Source organism: Panthera pardus, unplaced genomic scaffold (genome assembly GCF_024362965.1).
Source record: "Panthera pardus isolate Hobbes unplaced genomic scaffold, ASM2436296v1 HiC_scaffold_3, whole genome shotgun sequence".
In the NCBI taxonomy this organism is placed as follows: Eukaryota; Metazoa; Chordata; class Mammalia; order Carnivora; family Felidae; genus Panthera; species Panthera pardus.
Window position 1 is genome coordinate 57,490,422 of NW_026526876.1, and position 24,538 is coordinate 57,514,959.

A 24,538-nucleotide genomic window follows, 5' to 3' on the forward strand; every position below is an offset into this window, starting at 1 on the left:
GAAAAGCTGCTCTTCCTCTCTCAGAATGAACTAACATTTCAAGGTGTTTTTGCATGGCTTTACACAACCATTTTGAAACATTCTTGAATTAATTAATTCTAAACCAAAACCAACTAAATTATAGCAAGGGGAGAAAACACCTACCCATGCTGTGTGCTCACGTAAATAGCAGCCTTTGTATTCTATACTGTTGGGATGTTTTATTCTTTGTAGAAACTTGACTTCCTTAATAATATCCTGCCATTTCTGTGGGGAGAAAAAAAGGAATAAAAGAAAGAATTATGAAAAGTTGCTTTCCTTTAGAAAGCTATATAAGAAAAAAAGGAATAACTAGAGTAAGCAGGGTTAATGCTTTATTTGTAATATTTAAATATCAAACTAACAAATTTAAAAGAAATCACACTTATATACTTTAAACTCTATATAATTTATAAAAGTATTTTATTCAAGGTAGAACAAATTTATCATCAATGAGTATCATTAAAATTTTACAACCACACACCAAGGATGTTGATAAAAATTACATGCTATATTTAGTGATTTTTCTTCAGTTCAGCTTCCCCTTTCTTATTTGCAGCTTTACTAACATATAATTTACATCTCATAAAGGTGATCTATTCTGTTTCTGGCTTATGTCTTGTACCAAATACTAAGATTGTTTGTTTTTAAAACTCAAATAATTACTGTTCTATTTAAATTCCTAAATGTATACTTGCTAAATGCTAGCAAACAATTGTTATTATGTAGGAATGTTCACAGAAAAAGCAAGCTGTATGAAAACATTTTCTTACAAATTTTACTTAAGAGCCTTCTTCATTGACAGCTATGAGGAAATACAGATAAATCTTTGGACATAAGCTACTCCAAGACAACCTTAGACACTTTCATCATATCCTAAACATACTTACTCTTAAGAAGCAACCAGACAACTCTGAAAAAACAGGTCCTTGGGTCCAAAAATCAAAGAATCTAAGGGTTTAGTAGATGTGGGAAGGAAACTAGGAATCTGCTTTTGGCTCTTGTTCAAGGTTTTCCACTAACAGGCCACATTTCTTAAGGCAGGGAAACTAGCATAATAGAAAACTTTAAGGAATGTTTTGTACTAAAATTTAAGATCATGTATTTCCTATTTTATTTCACAAGTCCTCAACAAAATACAGTGAAATATGTACAGTGTTTTATATAAAATGTGTATGATACAAGATCTTCAATTCAGAAAATATTTCATGGGCTTTAAATTTCATATTTGAATGCTCTGGAACACAAATTCAGAACACAACAAAGCCTGTATTTGTAAACGGAGAAAAGACTTTCATGAGGACTATTCCTAACATTCTTGAAGGAGTATTAGATGTGAAAAGATGATACACTAAAATGATTCTTTCTTCTAGGTGTAACTAATCAAACAGACTCCAACACAGTACCGGTCTGCTGTGAAAACTATTTCTGAAGTTGTGCTATAGAAACGGCAAATAAAATTAGACTGAACTTATAAGAAATGGAATTTTTTTAGGAGTTTTAGGAATTTTTAGAAGATTTTTTTTTGGTATCAAAATAATGGAAGAATGAAATAATCAGTAGTGTTACCACACCCATTGTATGATCTTCACAAAACCCTGATTTACCATAAAATAGAGATTCCAAAGGTATAGAAAACCAAAATGTTTAAAAAGTGAAGACTAACCCAGCAATTCCACCTCTGGGCATACATCTGAAATTACGGAAAGCAGAGATTCACAGAAGTATTTGTATATCCAGGTTCACAGCAGCACAATAACTAAGTGGTGGAAGCAACCTAAGTTTCCACTGACAAATGAATGGATGGATAAACAAAATGTGGTCGTTTATACACACATATAGACAACTATCCAACCTTAAAAAGGAAGCAATTCTGACACATATTATAACAAGGATTAACTTTGAGAACGTTATGTTAAGTGAAATAAGCCACTCACAAAAGGGCAAATACTGCATGATTTCACTTATGTGAGACACCTAAAGTAGTCAAATTCCTAGAGACAGAAAGTAGAGTAATGATTTCCAAGGGAAGGAGAGAATGGGGAATTATTGTTTCGTGGGTACAGAATTTCAGTTTTCCAAGATGAAAAGAGTTCTGGAGAAGAATGGCCATGATGACTGCATGACAATGTGAATGTCTTCAATGCCACTGAACTGTACATTTAAAAATGGTTACAATGTTAAATTTTGTTAAATGTATTTTATCGCAATTACAATAACTAAATTTAAAAATTAAAGCCTAAAGATTCTGTATTTAAAAAACTACATGTTATAAAATGAATTCATATAATAAATAGAATAAATACAATCTGACAAGAACTAATTGAGTAATAGAGAACTAAAGTGGTATCAATGTAGAATCAGTAATTTTATTTTTTGTTTCTCAAATTATTACACACTGCCCATTTTTCAGACTATACTGCCTGTTGATTATTAAAGTTTGTTTAAAATAAGTCTTACACAATTTCTAAACCACTAAAAAATTATACTCAATATAATTTATTGTTAAATGTATCTTACTCTAGTTTACCTCCTCAGAAACTGGTAATTTCTCTATGATAGAGTTATGTATTAAACCACAGTTTAAAAAAGTAATAAGCTCACTTCAGCAGCACATATACTAAAAAATTAAAAGCAAGGGACACAAGCTGGAAGGCTTTTGGCATGCCACAAATGTCCTGTTTAAGGCTCTAGGCACAATTTTAATGGGTATATTTAGTTTCTGAAAGAAAATTCACTGCGATAGACAGTATTTCTACACTTTTAAGTACATTTTACGTTTTTGAAAGAATTCCCATCTACCCCTAATTTAAACCAGTATGTCATTCTCTAACATACCAGTAAGAATGTATATATTTCACCCACCTCAGTAGACTGCTTCCCACTATAAGACATTTTCTTGATAGCCACCACTTCATTGGTGCGCACATCTCGTGCCTAAAAAAATAAAGGACCGTTGTGAAAATGAAAACAATAAATCTGGGCAATTATTTATCTCTCTGAGCATAAAAGCATTTATAAGCTATCATGTCAAAAAGGACATCAAAAGTGCTTTCAAATACCTTAAAAAAATAATAAATATATATGAAAACTTATCAAATTATCCAGGAGCTCATACTTTGGAAAGAAAAATAAAGCAAGTTTATTTTTAGTGATCTACTTGAGAGAAAAAATATAGAAATTTTAATAGTACTATAAACAGAAAGAAAACAAGACTAGTTAGTATATGTAAATCTATGCTAATCGATTTTGAAATCTCAATGAAATGGACAGTTTTCTAGGTAAGAATTAATAAAACTGATCTAAAGAAAAAATGTAAAAAAAAAACAATGGTGGCAGATTGAATACCAATTAATTATCTTTAAAATAGCCTTAAGTGGAAAATAGTTTTACCAGCGGAACTTTCCAAGATATAAGTGGGAACAAAGGAAAAGATATCCCATTAGTTTTATGAAGGCAGTATAACCCAATAACTAAAACCTCACAAATAGCACAAAATAGAGTACCAATTTTGTTTGAAAATATAGATAAAAGCTCTAAATAAAATTTAAAAACCAAATATTACATGGCATTAAAAGAAATTTTCATTTGGATAAAATATACTACAATCATATAAATGAAAAAGACTCTGATAATAGGAAAACACTTCATCATTTCAATTTTTTTTAAGTTAAAGGGGAAAAATATCATGTAAATGCTCAATAAATGCTAGAAATGCAGGAAAGGCCGAATGCTAAATGTACTCAGCTGCAGGAAAGGTAAAATTCCTAGAAAACCCAGATGAGAAAGGTAATTCCTCAACATGACAAATCATGTCTATTGTAAACAACTGCTAATCAGAATTAAGAATGCTACAATGATATCACAATTATTTACCATTCTTATGGAACTTCTGAAAAAAGTAATAAAAATGTAACAGAAATACAATTTTTAACTCTTGGAAAGGAAGGCCAAACTCTTACTATATGTATATACACACACACACAGTATTGAGTTCATAAAAGGGTCAAGACCATCTCAAATCACCTGTGGAAGAAATGATCTTCAGTTTAGACTTTAATAAATTCCAAAAGGTCAAAATACTCTAAAATTAATTATGATGACAGCTATAACTCCTATTTACTAAAATCATTGGAATGCACAATTAAAGTTGGTGAACTTATGGTACGTAATTCATGCCTCAAAACTTGTTAAAAAAATAAATAGCACGTATGTAAATTATACCTCTACAGCATTGCTTTAAAAACTTTTTAAAAAAAGACACTGTTTGGGGGACGCCTGGTGGCTCAGTCGATTAAGTGTCCAACTTCGGCTCAGGTCATGATCTCATGATTCCTAAGTTCAAGCCCTGCATTGGGCTCTGTGCTGACATCTGGGAGCCTGGAGCCTGCTTCGGATTCCATGTCTCTCTCTCTCTCTCTCTCTCAAAAATAAACATTAAAAAAATTTTTTTAAATTTTTTTAATGGAACTATATGTGGTCTTTTGTGTTTGCTCCTTTCATTTAGCATAATGTTTTCAAGATTCATGACTAATGCTGTTAAGCATCATTTTTTGTGCTTCGTGGCCATTTGCGTATCTTCTTTGGAGAAATGTTAATTCAGATCCTTTACCCATTTTTAAATTGTCTTTTCATGACTGAGTTATAACAGTTCTTTATATTCTAGACAAATCCCTTATCAGATATGTGATTTAAAAATATTTTCTCCTGTTCTGTAGATTGTCTTTCAAAGTTTTGAAACACAGAAGTTTTTTTTATTTTGATGAAGTTCAGTTTTTTGTATTTAAAACATTTTTTTAATGTTTTATTTATTTTTGAAAGAGAGAATGTGAGCAGGGGAGAGACAGAGGGGGACAGAGAATAGGAAGTGGACTCTGTGTAGACAGCAAAGAGCTCAATGTGGGACTTGAACCCATGAACCATGAGATCATGACCTGAGCTGAAGTCAAGACGCTTAACTGACTGAGCCACCCAGACGGCTGTATCTACTTTTTTTTGTCGCTCATGCTTTTGGTGTCATATCTAAGAATCCTTTGCCAAAAACCAAGATTGTGCAGATTCACCCCTATGTTTTCTTCTAAAGTGTTATAGTTTTAACTATTACATATAGGTCTTTGATCCATTTTGAAAAAAAATTTTTTTTCGAGGTTTATTTTTTATTTTTGAGACAGAAAGAGAGCATGAATGGGGGAGGGTCAGAGAGAGAGGGAGACACAGAATCTGAAACAGGCTCCAGGCTCTGAGCTGTCAGCACAGAGCGCGACACGGGGCTAGAACTCACAGACCGCGAGATCATGACCTGAGCCGAAGTCAGATGCTTAACCGACTGAGCGACCCAGGCGCCCCTCTTTGATCCATTTTGAATTTTTACATATGGTATGAAGGATCCAATCTCACTGTTTTGCATTAAACAGCTGCACTTTTTAATTAACCTAAGATAAAGCTTGATTTAAAAGTGGGTATACTAGGGGCGCTTAGATGGCTCAGTAGGTTGAACATATGACTTCAGCTCAGGTCATGATCTCATAGTTCATGGTTCAAGCCCCACAATGGGCTGTGTGCTGACAGCTCAGAGCCTGGAGCCTGCTTCAGATTCTATGTCTCCCTGTCTCTTTGCTCCTCCCCTGCTTGTTCTCTTTCTCTCTCTCAAAAATAAGTAAACATTAAAAAATAAAAGAGGGTATACCAAATGCAAATCAATATTCTGGATCAGATTCTAAAAACAGAAGAGACAGTAGTCTTAAAAACTGGAAAACTCTGAGTATGTGGTTTATGGTATCATTTGATCAATATTGATTTCTTAGTTGTGATAAAGGTAATGTTGATAAAACATTATATAACATGTTAACATTAAGAGAAATGGGTGAAAATTACATGGAAAGGGGCGCTTGGGTGGGTCAGTGGGTTAAGCGTCTGACTTCGGCTCAGGTCATGATCTCACACTCCGTGAGTTCAAGCCCCGTGTCGGGCCCTGTGCCGACAGCTCAGAGCCTGGAGCCTGCTTCGGATTCTGTGTCTCCCTCTCTCTCTGCCCCTCCCCTGCTCATGCTCTCTCTCACTCTCAAAAATGAATGTTAAAAAATTTTTTTAAATTAAAAAAAAAAGAAAATTACAGGGAAAAACTCTTTACTGTAACTGCAAAATCTTCTGCAATGTTAAGATATTTTATAATAGTAAATTAAAGGGGCTACTGGGTGGCTCACTCAATCATCCAACTTCGGCTCAGATCATGATCTTGTGGTTTCTGAGTTTGAGCCCCGCATCGGGCTCTGTGTTGACAGCTCAGAGCCTGGAACCTGCTTTGCATTCTGTGTCTCCCTCTCTCTCTGCCCCTCCCCTGCTCACGCTCCGTGTCTGTCTCTCAATAATAAATGTTAAAAAAGTTTCTTAAATAAAATAGTAAATTAAAAAAATGAGTATAATTTATTAAAATCCAAACTTATTAGTAATGATTACATTAAAATTAAATGACAAAATGAGATCCTTTGCCTATTATGTCTAAAAATAAAAATATGTAATGTCTACAAATGTTTTTCTCTCCTTTGGGACCACATGTTGTGCTTCCTCATCATGCCTTATTAGTCTCCTCTAATCTAGAACAATTCCTCAACCTTTGTCTTTTATGACACTGTCATTTTTTTAAAAATATGCAGTGATATTTTATAGAATGTTATTAAATTTGTGCTTGTCTGGCATTTCTTCAAGATTAGATTCTGGTTATACGTCCTTGGCCAAAATACTGCAAGAGTAATATCGTGTCCTTTTCAGTGTAGGTATACAAGGTCTGTCTGTTCCTCCTTGATGTTACTAATTTTTATAACCCACTCAAGCACTGTCTCTTCTTTTCCAATGTATACAGTTAGAGTTACTATTTTCTACCTTGTATCTAACAAGGAATTTGTGAAGAGATATTTTTTTTAAGTTTATTTATTTATTTTAAGAGACTGAGCACAAGCAGGGGAGGGGCAGAGAGAGAATCCCAAGCAGGTTCTGCACTGTCAGGGAGGGGCCCGCTGTGGGATCATGATCTGAGCCAAAATCAAAAGTCAAAGGCTTAACCTACTGAGCCACCCAGGCACCACCATGGAGAGATACTTTTAAATCACGTAAACATCCTGCTCCAAAAACTTTTCCCCTAGATTACCAACCACTGAAGTTTCTAGCCCCAAACAATCTTCATTATGATGATTACAAAATGTTGATTTTTTCCAACTCTACCATTCTCTTCACATTTAACAGTCAGCATTCTGTTATAAGGAAAAGCCCTCCTTTTTTTTTTTTTTTAATTTTTAATGTTTATTTTTGAGAGAGACACATAGGGAAAAGCCCTCCCTTTTTATTCATCCATCTATTATCAGTCATGGAAATGATGGATTCCTATTTTTATTCAATAGGCTATAATTGATTACCATTACAATTTTTTTTTTAATGTTTATTTACTATTGAGAGAGAGAGAGAGAGAGAGAGAGAGAGATACAGAGTGAGCAGGCAAGTGGTAAAGAGAGGGAGACAGAATCCGAAGCAGGTTTCAGGCTCTGAGCTGTAAGCACAGAGCCTGCTGCTGGGTTTGAACCCACAAACTGCAAGATCATGACTTGAGCTGAAGTCAGTTGCTTAACCGACTGAGCCACCCAGGTACCCCAATCCATTACCATTTTATATTGATGCTCAAATAATTCCAGATTTGGCCAGTGGGAGCTCCCTCACTCTGGTTTCATGTCCTTTTGCCAGGACCCATCTTTTTTTTTTCTAAAGCACTTTTTAACTTTCTGGCACAAGATTTCCTAAGGCTTATCTTTTAATGTTCTATCCCTGAAACAGAATGAGCCATTACTCCAAGGAGCTCTTGCTCGGTTTAGTGAGGAATTCAAGATCCAAATATTCTCTGGTACTGAGGTATCACTGCGGTGACCTTCTTGCAGCAGATAGGCAGATAGGTAGATAGGTAGATAGGTAGGTAGGTAAGTAGGTAGGTAGGTAGGTAGGTAGGTAGATAGAGACAGACAGACAGACAAAGAAGATATATCCTATCAAATCCCACAGGGTTCTTCCTTACTTTCCCTGATTCCATATTTCTCTCTTCTTTCAAAGTTAGGATCCTGACTCTAAATAACATCAATATTGGGGCCCCTCGGTGGCTCAGTCTGTTAAGTGGCTGACTCTTCATGATCTCAGGGTTGTGAGTTCAAGCCCCACCTTGAGCTCTATGCTCACAGCTTGGAGCCTGCTTCAGATCCTGTCTTCCTCTCTCTGCCCCTTCCCAGCTCCCAAGTGCGCGCTCTCTCTCTCTCTCTCAAAAATAAACGTTAAAAAAATTTTAAATAATATCAATATTATTCACTGCTCAATCCTTTAACACATAGTTTCAGAACTGTCACATCCATCTGAATATGTAAGAAATGTATTAAGAGTTGAAAATTTGTCTCCAGTTTCCTTTTCCCAAGACTGAGGGTATGTAGTTAAAATACTGTGTACAAAAATTACTTGTATTAGTTCTATTCTGTCCTCCAATGTGGTTATACCTGAAATACAGTTGGATTCATTGTTCCTGTTTTCCTTTGATTTCAGTGACATGCCCCCCCCACATACTGAGTAAATTTTAATTTTTAAATATGTAAAGCATTTATTACCCAAAGAGGTGAATTCAAATAAGGATCATTCCATCCTCTATCTCTTCCATTCTATTCCCCACAACTGTCACCATTCTATATCTTGAATTGTTGATTGTATAGGGGCATAATTTGTCTAATTTCATCAAACTATATACATTTAATATCTGTATATTTATGTACATAAATTGTACTCAATAAAAACAGTCAATTTAAAAAATACTACTGGCACACTGAATGTCTACAAGTCAGGGTTTTCTCAGTGTGGTTCTTTTATTGGGCCCAATTCTAAGATTCTATGTATATTTTTCCTCTGTTCTGTATTTCTCCACACTAGTGTATATGGAGGAACAAGCATAAATACAGACAAAACTATAATACAAAAAAAGTCTTGTTTTTGAAATAATCTGTTTTCTAGGTCCCTCTTCCTTCAACTAGTGTCCAATCTGGAAAGTAAACAAATGTGATCAACATCAAATGCACACTTACGACATGTGTACATAACAAGATTCTTCAAGGATATATACCTAACTGTTAATAATAGCTGTCCTTGGGTAGTGAAATTACAGATGGAGTTTTTATTCTTTACTCTTTTTGTGTCCAACTTACAAATGGGATATAAATCAAAAGTTCAAATTGTTGGGGCGCCTGGGTGGCTCAGTCGGTTAAGTGTCCTACTTCGGCTCAGGTCATAATCTCACAGTCTGTGGGTTCGAGCCCCGCATCGGGCTCTGTGCTGACAGCTCAGAGCCTGGAGCCTGCTTCCGATTCTGTGTCTCCGTTTCTCTCTGCCCCTCCCCTGCTCATGCTCTGTCTCTCTCTGTCGCAAAAATAAATAAAAACATTAAAAAAATTAAAAAAAAAAAAAAAAAGTTCAAATTGTTAAGAATTTGAAACAAATTTTCTCTAGGGGAATAATATTTTAAATTGTGATTTTATTCCAAAGGTGCCCATTAAAAAAAATTAAATCCATAATAACTGTCAAAATGTTAAACATCTATGTAACATTTGTTGCTTGAGGGGAAAATAAGCAATTTTAATAGGAAGAAGAAATAAAGAATGTGAATGGAGTTTTTCCCCTACAGATTAAGAAAGGAATTCTTAGAGATGTTTTATTATGGCTTTAGAGTGGTAGTTCATTGGTTTGCTTTTATTTATTTGTTTATTTGTTATTATTTGAGAGAGCGAGTGTGCGAGCTCAGCATGAGCAGGGGAGGGGCAGAGAGAGGAGAGAGAGAATCCTAAGTAGGCTCCACTCTGTCAGCAGAGCCTAACACAGGGCTCGACCCCACAAACCATGAGATCATGACCTGAGCCAAAATCAAGAGTTGGGCACTTAACCCACTGAGCCACCCAGGCGCCCCCATTGGTTTGCTTTTAAAATTACAATTTTTAGGGGTGCCTTGGGTGGCTCAGCTGGTTGAGAGCATCATACTCTTTTTTTGTTAAGTTTATTTATTCTGAGAGAGACAGAGATCACAGGGGCAAAGAGTGAGGGAGAATCCCAGCAGGCTCTTTGCCACAAACCAACAAAGAGCCTGATGTGGGGCTCAAACTCACAAACTGGGAGATCATGACCTGAGCCAAAATCAAGGGTCAGATGCCTAACTGACTGAGTCACCCAGGTGTCCCAAGCATCCTACTCTTTATTTTGGCTTAGATCATGATCCCAGCGTCATGAAATTGAGCCCCACATCTGGCTCTGTGCTGAGCCTGGAGCCTGCTTAAGATTCTTTCTTTGTCTCTGTCTCTCTCTCCCTCCCTCCCTCTAACCCACTGCCCTGCTCATGCTCACTCATAAAATAAGATAACAATCTTAAAAATAATAAACATGTTTCTTTAGCTACCAATTTTATCACCTGGAATCTTTTATTTATGAAGCGTACATTATCTCTCTGAAGTCAAGAGAAACTTCCTTTTCTTTTTTAGAAAAAGTCAATTTCTGGTTACAAATGAGCTTAAAAATTTTTTTTCACGTTGAAATAATTAGACTTATAGAAGTGTTGCAAAAATAGTACAGTTACCATATATCCTTCACCCTGCTTCCCATGTTAGTATCTTTCATAGTACAGTACAATTATCAAAACTAGGAAATTAACAAGTTATTAACTATTAACTAAACTAAGACTTTATTTGAAGTTCACCAATTTTTCCACTAAAACATTTTTTTCTGTTTCAGGATCCTACATTGCTTGGATATCATGTTGCCTTAGTGTCTTTCAGCCTGTGACAATTCCTCAACCTTTCTTTGTCTTTCATGACTTTGACACTTTTGAAAGACTATTGGTTATTTTGTTAACAGTGCCCAAACTGAGTTTATTTCCTCACGATTAGATTAATAAGAACAACACAGAAATGATGTGTCCTCAGTGTCATGTCAAGAGACGGGATACATGAGTGAACACTGTTGATATTAACCTTGATCACTTAGTTAAGGCAGTCTGTCAGATTTATCCACTGATTTTCCCATTTCAATTAATAAATATCTTTGGGACCATACTTGAGATTATGCATATATCCTGTTCCTCCTCAGACTTTAACCCACTAATTTTTGCATCTATCAGTGGATCCTGGTTGCAACAATTATTTCCCTTAGTCATGTTACATTTAATAACAGGAATTTTCATTATGTGTGTGTGTGTGTGTGTATGTATATCACACACACACACACACACACACACACACACACACACACACACACCTCTGTGTTGTGTGAGACAGAAGTACTAATACCTTCACAATTCCAATCCAACGCCAAAAGGTTATACCTAGCCTCCCCCCTTTATTTGTAACTTCTTTCTCAGTAAAAAAACTGGTTTTCATTGTCTATAATATTATAATACATTTACTTATTCAAATCTACAATATAGTTTCAGAATTGCCAAACCATACACCTGTGAGAAACTAGAAACTAGAGTTCCTTTTGCCTTTAGTCTTATTCAGCCAAAATACTGTTTCCAGGGGCGCCTGGGTGGCTCAGTCAGTTGAGCATCTGACTTCGGCTCAGGTCATGATCTCAGAGTCTGTGAGTTCGAGCCCTGCATCGGGCTCCGTGCTGACAGCTCAGAGCCTGGAGCCTATTTCAGATTCTGTGTCTCCCTTTCTCTCTGACCCTCCCCCGTTCATGCTCTGTCTCTGTCTGTTGTTTAAAAACAACAACAACAACAACAACAACAACAACAAAATACTGTTTCCAAAATCATTTAAGAGTAGGTTCTTTTCTTTCCCACCCACTTCTGTGTGTTTATGTTATTCATTTATAATACAGTTAAGGTTCAGGGCACCTGGGTGGCTCAGTCAGTTAAGCGTCTGACTTCGACTCAGGTCATGACCTCACGGTCTGTCCGTTTGAGCCCTGCACTGGGCTCTGTGCTGACAGCTCAGAGCCTGGAACCTGCTTCAAATTCTGTGTCTTCCTCTCTCTCTGCCCCTCCCCTGCTCATGGATGTCTGTCTCTGTCTCTCAAAAACAAACTTTATAATACAGGTAAGGATAATTTGCTATAGTCTGTAGTCCATTTATGTTTCCCCATAACATAGTTTTTTTTTTTTTTAATCAACATTAATGAACATTTAATAAACAGGTAAAATTCACTCTTTGTGGCATGCACTGTGAAGTAGATTACAATTTTTGGCAATTATCAACAAAACTACCATTAAATATTTATAGTTTTTAAAAATATTTTTAATGTTTATTTATTTTTGAGAGTGAGCAGGTGGGGGCAGAGAGAGGGGAACAGAGGATCCAAAGCGGGCTCTGTACTGACAGCAGAGAGCCTGATGTGGGGCTTAGACCCACGAATCACAAGAACCAAAGTTAAGAGGCTTAACCAACTCAGTCACCCAGGCACCCCATTTAAAGTTTTTTGTGTGAACTTGAGTTTTCATTTCTCATGGATTAATATTTAGGAGTGAGATTGTTAAACACAATAGTATGTTTAACTTTTTTTTAAGAACTGCCAACTGTTGGGGCACCTGGGTGGCTCAGTCTGTTAAGCATCCAACTTTGGCTCAGGTAATGATCTCACGGTCTGTGAGTTCAAGTCCCGCATCGGGCTCTGTGCCGACAGCTTGGAGCCTGGAGCCTGCTTCGGATTCTGTGTCTCCCTCTCTGTCTCTGACAGCCCCCCCCCCCGCCCCCCCCCTCATGCTCTGTTTCTCTCGGTCTCAAAAATAAATAAACGTTTAAAAAAAAAAAAAAAAAAAGATCTGCCAAACTGTTTTCCACAGTGGCTAGACCATTTTACATTCCTGCCAGCAATAAATGAGATTTCTAATTGCTTGACATGTTCACCAGTACTTGGCATTCTATTTCTTTCATCTCATCTTTATTTCTAAGTCATTCTAACAGGCATGCAGTGATATCTCACTGTGGTCTTAACTTGTATTTCCTTTAAAACTAATGATGTTAAGTTTCTTTTTATATTTTTATTAAACATCTGTTTTTTTTTTGTTTTGTTTTGTTTTGGTAATGTGTCTGTTTAGACTTTTGCTCAACGTTTATTAGGTTGTTTTCTTATCTATGTTTATTAGGGGCTTTAACAACCTTTATTAAGTTGTCTTCTCTGTTTGTTCTGGATACTAATCCTTTGTCATATATGTAACATGAAAACACTTTCTGACAGTCTGTGGCTTTCCTTTTCATCTCTTAAAAGCATCTTCCAAAAACCAAAAGTTTTTAATTTTGATAAAGCTCAATTTATAAATTTTATCTGTTTGGATGGATAATGCTTTTCGTGTTAACAACTTTCTCCTATATTTTATTCTAAGAAGCTTCATAGGCTTTAAATGTAGAATACAATCCATTTTGCATTAATTTTTATGTAAGGTGTAAGTCAAAGTTTATTTTTCTTTTTCTTTTAAGATTTTATCATTATTTTAATGTTTACTTGTTTTTGAGAGAGAGAGAGCACAGACGCGAGAGCTTGGGGGTGGTGGTGGAGAGGATCTGAAGCAGGCTCTATGTCCAAGCAGAGCCCCAAAACTGTGAGATCATGACCTGAGCCAAAGTTGGACGCTTAACTGACTGAGCCACTCAGGTACCCCTAGATTTTATTTTTAAGTAATCTCTACACCCATCATGGGACTGAAACTCACAATCCTGGGATCAAGAGTCGCATGCTCCACCAATTGAGTCAGCCAGGTGTCCGTCAAAGTTTATTTTTATGCACATGCACGTCCAATTGCTCTGGCACTATTTGTTGAAAAATCTATCCTTTCTTCATTGATCTGCCATTGCACCCTTGCCAGGAATCCGTTCACTACATTTGTATGGGTCTATGTCTGGACTCTAGGTTTTGTTTATGAATTTATCCTTTCAACAATATCATATTATCTTGATTACTGTAGGTTTTTGAAATCAGATGGTTTGAGTTCTTGAACTTGTTCACTTTTTCAGAATTGCTTTGGCTATTCTAGTTCCTTTGCTTTCCCCCAAATTTTAGAATCTGCTTGTCAATATCTATTTTAAAAGCCTGCTGGGATTTTTATTGGGAATGCACTGAATCTATACATCAATCTGGAAACAGCTGACAGCATAACATTATTTAGTCTTCCAATCTATCAACACAGTATATCTCTTCAGTTATTTAGGTTTCCTTGGAATTTTTTCAATGTTTTATGGTTTTCAGAATACAAATCTTGTCCATTTTTTGTTGAATTTAAACTGAAGTTATTTCATTTTGTGGGTATTACAGACAGTACTTCTAGAATAAAACAAGTTCCAGTTGTTCACTGCAGACATACAGAAATACAATAGGTTTTCGTATATTGAGCTTGTATCCTGCAACTTTGCTAAACCCACCTATTAATTCCGGGCATCCTTTTGTAAACTGTTTGGGAATTTCCAAAGTAAATAATCATGTTGTATGTAACACGGTAAATATGTGGATAAATTTTAAAACTATTTTTTCTCTTAGATTCTTTAAAATATATAGGACTAAAGCAAAAATTGTTAACACTGAATTCTGGATTTATAATGCATGCAAATGTGGGGTGCCTGGTGGGCTTAGTTGGTGGAGTGTACAACTCTTGATCTTGGGGTGGTGAGTTTGAGCACCACATGGGGTATAGAGATTACTTGGTGCATTTGGGTGACTCAGTTGGTTAAGTGCCTGATTCTTGATTTCAGCTCAGGTCATGACTTCCTGGTTCGTGAGATCGAGCCCTGCATTGGGCTCTGTGCTGACAGCTCAGAGCCTGCTTGGGTTTTTCTCTCTCTCTCTCTCAAAATAAATAAATAAATACTAAAAAAAAAAAATTATATATATATATATTTTTTTATATATTTATATATATATTTTATATATATACATATATATATATATTTTTTACATTTGTTTATTTTTGAGAGACAGAGCACAAGTCGGGGAGCAGCAGAGAGAGAAGGAAACACAGAATCTGAAGCAGGATCCAGGCTCTGAGCTGTCAGCACAGAACCCGATGTGGGGCTTGAACTCACAAACTATGAGATCATGACCTGAGCCAAAGTTGGGACGCTTAACCAACTGAGCCACCCAGGTGCCCCTACAAAAAGGATACAGGGAGGAGTACATAATTTCTACATTTTCCTTGAAGTGATTAACAAATAAACTGAAAAGAAGATGGGATATTCTTCTTGTAGAGAATAAGATAATAATAGAGGAACACCTGAGTGGCTCAGTTGGTTAAGTGTCCAACTCTTGATTTTGGCTCAGGTCATGAACTCACAGTTCTTGAGATTGAGCCCCTCCCCTCCCACTGGGCTCTGCACTGATAGCAAGGAGCCTGCTTGGGATTCTCTCTCCTTCCCTCCTTCCTTCCCTCTATCTCTCTCAAAACAAACATTAAAAAAAAAAAGAAAATAATAGAAAAGTTTTAAGTGTTTGTATATACACATAACCAAATGCTATGTAGAACAGAAATAAATGAACTGTAAGTAATTAAAGAGTACAATACTGGGGCGCCTGGGTGGCTTGGTTGGGCAACCGATTTCGGCTTAGGTCATGATCTCACAGTTTGTGAGTTCAAGCCCCGCGTCAGGCTCTGTACTGACAGCTCAGAGCCTGGAGCCTGCTTTGGATTCTGTGTTTCCCCCTCTCTCTGTCCCCTCCCCTGCTCACACTCTGTGTCTGTCTCTCAATAATAAATAAATGTTAAAAAAAAAAAATTAAAAAAAAAAAAAGAGTACAATACTGCATGTCATCTATTCTCACTGCCTGAGAATAAGGTGAAGACAAAACTGGTTATAGGCCTAAAGACAAAGATAATGCTTTAGAGAGAGAGAAAAAAAAAAAAAAGGAAAAAAATATATACAACTAATATATATATATATATACATATATACAAACACATATATATATACAACTAATATATATATACATATATATACACATATATATACAACTAATATATATACATACATATATACATATATATACAACTAATATATATATACATATATATACGTATATATAATATATATACAACAAAAAATATATACAACTAATCATTTTGTTCGAAGCCATAAAACTGTGAAGATCCACTTGGGAGCCATTTTAATGAACCAATTAACAATGATCTGAAATCACCACCAAGTGTAAATAGTCTTTCTATATCTTTTTTGTATATTTATATCTTTCATTAACATTAAACAATTTGCTATAACCACTGAAAATATAAAACTTGCCAAGCTCCTAAAAGAATATATATTCACAAAACCTTACACTAGAAAAAAGAGGTAAACATTACATCTCATTTTTTAAAACAAAGAAAATACTTAAAAAATAAATAAATGAATTTGCTAGAATCATACATGGTCTGCCCTATTTGTTGGCAAGTTAGTTGGCTCCTAAGCCAGTGCAATGTAGCCCATCTACTGACATCATGCTGCTTATATTTAAGATACTGGAAACTAAAAGAGAAAATATTTTTTAAATGTTTATTTTTGAGAGAGACAGAGAGAGAGTAAGTGTGAGCAGGGGAGGGGCAGAGAGAAAGGGGGACAGAGGATCCGAAGTGGACTCTTTGCTGACAACAGAGAGCCTCCTGATTCAGGGCTCAAACTCAAGAACTGTGAGATCATCACCTGAGATCTGTCTCAGGTTGGATGCTTAACTGACTGAGCCATGCAGGTGCCCGAGACATTTTTATCTTCCTGGCAATGCAGAGATAGTCCTTTTGGACATCTGACTCTTTGGCTTGGTTTCAAATACTTAAGATACCAGCCCTTGATTAACCTGCCTGATGAGACAGCCAGCACAGCTGGCTCAATCAGAGTATATTTAGACTTAAGGTGATCCTTATGGTCAATTAATGAAAATTCAGAAATATTATACAAAGTACTTTTAGTCATCTAAAAAAAATTTGATGAGAGGGTCCTTCCTCTATATACCCTATAGATAGACACCACACATTAAGCTCTGTCATGGGGTAGGAGTGACAGGAAACAAAAACCAAAGCATGCATTCATGCGTACACACACATGCAACATATACACATACACAGGTTTACTTGATACCACGAAATACGAACGTTAGTAACCTAGAAATGTAACTGTGGCAAAAATATTCAATTCTGGGCTATATTCAAACTGCTCATTTACCTGGTACATGTTTCCTATACATCAAGACATTTAACAGAAAACACCTCCTTTGGGGCCACTGGATGGCTCAGTCTGGTTAAGCATCAAACTTGATCTCGGCTCAGGTCATGATCTCATGGTTCATGGGATGGAGCCTTGCCATCGGGCTCCGTGCTGACTGTACAGAGCCTGCTTGGGATTCTTGCTCTCCCTCTTTTTCTACCCATGCCCCACTCACCCTCTTTCTCTCTCAAAACAAATAAAAAGGAAAGGAAAGGAAAGGAAAGGAAAGGAAAGGAAAGGAAAGGAAAGGAAAGGAAAGGAAAGGAAAGAAGGAAGGAAGGAAGGAAGGAAGGAAGGAAGGAAGGAAGGAAGGAAGAAAAGAAAACACCTGATATGAGTAGTTGCCCTTGACTCCTTGAGGCTTTCATGCATGTACCCATGCATTTCCTGATGGGTGGTCCTAATCTGAACCTAGGTTTCCTGACTTCCTAAAACAGCATTTTTCTGGTTTCCCTCCCTCAGACATACAGTAATTAGTATAGGTCAGTGAATCTTTGTTATGCCTTCCAATAAGTCAGAAGTCAGCACACATTTTCTATAAAGAAATATTAGTATTAGTATTTTAGGCTTTCTGAGCCAAATACATATATTATCCTTTTTATGTTGCATCTTCTTCTTCCTTTTTTTTAAGTAATCTCTACATCCAACATGGGGCTCGAACTTTATAACCCCAAAATCAAATGTGGCATGCTCTACTGACTGAGCCAGCCAGGAGTCCCTGTAAAAACCATTCTTAACTTGGAAGTTGAGCAAAAGTGGTTCATAGGCTGGATTTATTTGGCCCATGGGCTATCGTTTCCCAGACACTACTATAGATTAATCCTTAGTTAACACTTTTCCACATTTGGTTCGAAACTTTCTAAAATACATATTATCACCATATTGTCATTACTTAACATTGAAAAGGATTTGAGAATACATATTCTCACCCTTGGTTCCAAAGTACTTCTTCATATATCTCCTGAGAACAAAAACATTCTCTTGAATAACCCCAATACATTATCAAATTTAGAAAATTTAGTATTGATAGAATACTATTATCTAGTGCATATATAGTCCATACTCAAATTTCACCAACTATCTTAGTAATGTCCTCTATAGGAATTATTTTCCAATCTCTGATCACATATTGTGTTTAACTGGGTCTCTTCTAAGCCAGCTCCTGATATCCAGTTTAAACCAATTTGCTTTAGTTGGTCCCATGAGATCCTTACTTTGGGAACTATGCAACTTTCTCTCCCAAACACAGCTCTCTGAAATGTTCTAGCCTGCCTAGGACAATCTCAAAAACTATTGCATAAGGAAGTCTAAGCACTAGAGAATCACCCCCATACACACACAAAATTATTTTCCATGGGTGAGGCACTACAATGTGTACCCTCTTATCAGAAAACAAGTTCTCTTATTCTATCAATTTAAACTTGAGCTCAAAAATATGTATTCATGGGGCACCTGGCTGGCTCAGTCAGTAGGGCAGACAACTCTTGATCTCAGGGTCATGAGTTCAAGTCCCACATTGGGTGTAGAGCTTACTTAATTAATAAAAAAAAAAGTGTATTCACCTCTCTACCCTCAGTGCCACTATCTATTTAAGCTCTCAGTATTTCATAAATTATTATAAAAGCTTCATTACTACAAAAGCTTCTTTTCTTTGATCTTTGACAATGCCAATCTTTCCTCCACACTTTCCTCCACACTTTTTATAACAAATGGAAATGCAATATTTCTCTTGCACTTCAGTGGTTCCCTCAAAACTTCAGAATAAAGCCTACATTTCTTTAGTGTTTGTTTATTTTTGAGAGAGAGAGAGAGAAAACGTGAGCAGGGTAGGGGCGGTGGGGTGGGGGTGGGGAGACAACAGAGAATCTGAAGTGGACTGTGCTGACAGCAGAGAACCCAATGTGGGGCTCAAACTCAAGACCCTGAGATCATGATCTGAGTTGACGTTGGACGCTTAACCTACTGAGCCACCCAGGTGCCCCTAGCCTACATTTCTGAGTACAGGGTAGGGGGCTGTCTTCAAAAGCCTTTGCTTGCCTTTCCTTTTTACCTTCCTCTGATACATCCTCAAGTCCCAACTGCAACCTTAATTCAAAACCTACTTGCTTCACTTGCTTCAACAAGGACTACTGACAAGTTATGGATTGGGGTAATACAATTTTATAGATTTAAAATTTTTAAATCGTTGACATTTTGCTAATATGTGATGTAAGTCAGTCCCTTTAATGTAAGAAAAGGATAATAACATTACTTCCCCCAATGGATAGATCATATGGGCAGGTCTAAAGAAAAGAGAAAATCTATGGAAATTCTATACTTTTCATTATTAACAATGAAACACCAATTGCTCCAAAAACACATATATTTACAGAATGATATATGAAAAGCCCAAACAAGTACAAATAATATCAAACATTAACCTAAGAAAATCTCACTACTACTTCTTGCCCAAACAACCATAAAAACAGGAAGTATATGCAAAGCAATTGTATGAAACTGTTAAAGAGCAACAAATGCAGGCAAGGCTTTAGAGACGAGAATTAGAATGCTTGCGAGAAGAATAAAACACAAAGTGAGATGTAAATTTACTCCAGCTTCATCCCTGAACACGTGGTACAAGAAAATAGAGTCCAAGAAGAAAGCTAAGGTGAGGAGACAGAGGCCAGAGAATAAGAGTTTCCAAAATGTAAGACTTTACACAGCATCATCTCAGAAAACAAAGCTGAAAAGCAGCAGCAAATTATCAAAAATCTGCAAATTATCCTCAAGTAAATAATCAACTTCTAAGCACATAGCTGCATAAGGCTCCCAGAAACCCAGCAGAAAATAGCAGCTGGAAGACTAATCAGCAAAGCTGTCAAAACACAAGAAGTGCTGGAGAGATGGAGATTGGAATTCAAACCCCACCAAAATGATTGAGCCTTGATAAACACCCAAACATTCAGTTGGAATCCCAGAAGGGCCTTGCTTTAAGAGTAAGAATCAGGCCTAGTAACAAAGGCAAAACTGATACCAACTAGTCTTAACAAAGCCTAAAACCAAACCTCAAGGTGATTCACCAATATACCATTAGCTGGCCAAAAGAAAATCCAACTGGGAACACCTAGGTGGCTCAGTCAGTTAAGTGTCTGACTTCGGCTCAGGTCATGATCTCACAGACTCTGAGTTCAAGCCCCTCATCAGGCTCCATGCTGACAGCTTAGAACCTGGAGCCTGCTTTGGATTCTGTCTCTCTCTCTCTCTCTGCCCCTCCCCAGCTCGTGCTTTGTCTCTCTCTCTCTCTCAAAAATAAACATTTAAAAAAATTAAAAAAAAAAAAAAAAAAAAAAAGAAAATGCAACTGTCTTTGAAGAAAAATAACATCACCCAAAATATCTATAAATTGTCCTTTATGATATAGAGTGACCAATCAAAAATTATAAAGCCTGATAAAAGTAGATCAAATACTGAAGAGCAAAAGAAACTATAAACAGACCCAATGAGGACTCAAACACTGGGATTACCAGACAGATTAAACATACACAAAAGGGGCGCCTGGTTGGCTCAGGTCATGATCTCATAGTTTGTGGGTTTGAGCCCCACATCAGGTTCTGTGCTGACAGCTCATAGCCTGGAGCCTGCTTCGGATTCTGTGTCTCCCCCTCCCTCTCTTTCTCAAAAATAAAAGTAAATAAACATTAAAAAAAACTAAAACACACACACACAAGAGAATCAAAGGGCACCTGACTGGCTCAGTTGGTAGAGCATGCAACTCTTGATCTTGGGGCTGTTGAGTTCGAGCCTCAGGTTTGGTGTAGAAATGACTTAAAAATAAATAAAATCTTAAAACAAAAAAAGAATCAGGGGCGCCTGGGTGACTCAGTCAGTTAAGCATCTGACTTTGGCCCAGGTCATGATCTCACGGTTCATGGGTTGAAGCCCCGTGTCAGGTTCTGTGCTGACAGCTCAGAGCCTAGAGCTTGCTTCAGATTCTGTGCCTCCTACCCTCTCTGCTCCTCACCTGCTCACACTCTTTTCTCTCTCTCCATAAATAAACATTTAAAGAAAATTTTTTAAATCAATCAATAAATAAAAAGAATCAAATGGACATTTTGGAAAAATTGCACAAAGAACACGAAACAGCTGAAATAGTATAAAGTTTTCACATTGTATAGTGGTAAAAGTGCTAAGTTAACTATAATAAGAATTATACTGGGGTGACAATTAAAATAATAAAAGAATGCAGGACCAAAATGTTATTATAAGGGAAAACTTATATATAGATATAGATATATACATATACACATATACATATATGTATCTTTCCATGGTGGGGAAAATGTATATTCATGTCTTTTTATTTGCTGTAATTTGAAGTTCTGTCATCTGGGGCCTTGCTAACACGAAGGGACTGCCACTCCCAGAGTTAGCTAATTCAGAGACAGCAAACAAGCACATCTTTCACATACAAATCACTAATCCAGAGCCCTTACCTCCAACAACCTCACAGTCTAGGATCCCTATTCTCTGCTTTAATTACCACAGGGCCAAACACTAGACAATTAGGGATAACTCCTGTATCCCAGAGCCTAGTGAAAACGTATAAACTGAGTAATCCTATGGGTTCCTGGCTAACTCATAAACAGAGCATGTGACTCTTGATCTTCTGGTTGTAAATTCAAGCCCCAGTACTTAAAAATAAAACCTTAAACAAAACAAAATAAAACCCTAGATAATCTTAAACTTGCTTACCTTGCCTCACTTGCTTCTTCCCATAGAAACCACAATAATGCTTCTGCCCATGTTTTTCCCTTGCTTCTTCTGCCTCTTCACTGACACCAACACTTCCCCATGTGCCCCACTTTGGCGTGGCATGCCCCTCTCACTTGGATCTATTCAGTATAACAAACCACCTTTCCAGTGGCCATTCTTACCTGATCTGTTGGCCTCCCCATGCCTGAGTAAAACCTATATTTAAAACAATAACAACAACAATAAACTCTTGACTAATTAAAAAGATGACAAGAACAGGAGTGCCTGGTTGGCTCAGTCAATAGAACATGTGACTCTTGATCTTGCAGTCATGAGTTTAAGCCCCACACTGGGCATGGAGCTCACTTAAAAAAAAAAAAAAAAAAAGATGGCAAGAACAAAGAATATCAAAAGAACAGATAGGATAAATAGAAATCATATAAGAAAAAAAAAACAGATTTATGCCCAACTATAAATAGTAACTGCATCAAATATAAGTGGGCAAAACACCTCAATTAAAACTAAGATGAAATAGAGAAAAATCTCCTTGCTTTGCTCTTGGCAGAAATTTTCTGGATAGGACACCCAAGTGCAAGCAACAAATGCAAAAATAAGTAAGTGGGACTAAATCAAATTAAAAAGCTCTGCACAGCAGAACAATCAATAAAATGAAAAGGCAATCTATGAAATGGAAGAAAATATTTGTAAATCATGTATCTGATAAGGGGTTAATATCCAAAGCATTTAACAAGTTTTAGCTAAAAATAACCCGATTAAAAAATGAAGAGTACCTGAATAGACATTTTTCCAAAAAAGACAATAGGTAAATGAAAAGGTACTCAATATCACTAATCATCAGGAAAATTCAAATCAAAACTACAATGAAATATCACTTCATACCTGTCAGAATGGCTCTAATTAAAAAGTGATAACAAGTGTTGGCAAGGGTATGCAGAAAAGGGAACTCTGTGCACTGCTGGTAGGAATGTAAATTGGTACAACCACTAAGGAAAACAAATGGAGAGTCCTCAAAAAATTAAAAATAGAATGACTGTATGATCCAGCAATGCCATTTCTGGGTACATATATAAAAGAACTGAATTCAGGATCTTGAAAAGATACGTGCACCCCTATGTTCACTGCAACATTATCATCATCATCATCATCATCACCATAAGTAGGCTCCACACCCAGTGTGGAGACCAGTGCAGGGCTTGAACCCACAACCTTGAGGTCAAGACCTGAGCTGAGATTGAGAGTAGGACACTTAACCAACTGAGTCACCCAGATGCCTCCACAGTATTATTCACAATAGTCGAGATATGGAAACAATCATATCTTAAAGTGTTTGCCAAACGATGGATAGAAATATGATGTACACACACATACACAGAAATACAATGGAATATTAATTTACCCATGAGGAAGAAGGAAATCTTTCCATTTGCAACAACTTGGATGAAACTTGAGGGCATTATGCTAAGTGAAATAAATCAGACAGAAAAGGACAAATACAGGGCTTCTGACAGGCTCAGTTGGAAGAGAGAGCGACTCTTGATCTTAGGGTCATAAGTTCAAGCCCCACGATGAGTGTAGAAATTGCTTAAATAAACTTAAAAGGAAAAGAAAAGAGGCAAATACTATATATTATTGCTTATATATGGAATCTAAAGAAAACCTCAGAAAAAGAGTAGAATAGTGATTACCAGGGGTTGGGAGGTGGGGAAAATGGGGAGATACCGGTCAAAGGGTACAAACTTCCAGTTATAAGGTTATCAAGTTCTGGGAATTTAATGTACAGCATCATGGTTATAGCTAATAATACTATATTATATACTTGGAAGTTGCTAACAGAGTAGATCTTAAATGTTCTCACTACAAAAAGGAAATGATAATTATGTGACAGGAAGGAGGTATTAGCTGATGATATAGTGGTTATCATTTTGTAATATATAAATGTATCAAATCAACACACCATACACCTTAAACTTACACAATGTCATATAAATATGATATATTTTATCATATGATATATCATGATATCATATCGCAATATATATATGATAACATATATATCATATCATATCACAATAAAGGTGGGAAAGAAATTTGGGGGAAAAAAGACAACAAAAACAAGAAACACTTTAGATATAAGGTTCCAGAAATAATAAATGAAAAAGGATGGAGGCGTGCCTGGATGGCTCAGCTGGCTGAGTGTACGACTCTTGGTTTTGGCTTGGGTCATGCTCTCGCAGTTCATGGGTTCAAGCCCATATGGGGCTCTGCACTTACTGTGCAGAGTCTGCATGGGATTCTCTCTCCCTCCCTCTCTTGATCACACATGAACTCTCTCTCTCAAAATAAATAAATAAAATTTTTTAAAAAAAGGGATGGAAAAAGAAATACCATGCAAGCATTAGCCAAAGAAAGGTGTCTGATTAACATCAAAGTAGATTTTTTTTTTTAATGTTTGTTTATTTTGAGAGCGAGAGGGTGTGTGCATATCTGTGAGAGGGACAGAGAAAAGAGGGGGAGAGAGAGAGCCTGAAGCAGGCTCC

General features: G+C 36.5%; 1 protein-coding gene across 1 annotated transcript in view; it reads right to left on the reverse strand.

Moving 5' to 3' along the window:
- The window catches only part of TAOK1 (TAO kinase 1), a 144,642-nt gene that overhangs the window by 53,582 nt on the left and 66,522 nt on the right, over positions 1 to 24,538 (reverse strand). The window contains exons 3-4 of the mRNA XM_053892655.1: positions 2,884 to 2,955; positions 145 to 246 (exon numbers count right to left, since the gene is read on the reverse strand). Of these exons, the coding sequence (XP_053748630.1) occupies positions 145 to 246; positions 2,884 to 2,955 (174 nt within the window). The remainder of the gene's footprint in view (positions 1 to 144; positions 247 to 2,883; positions 2,956 to 24,538) is intronic.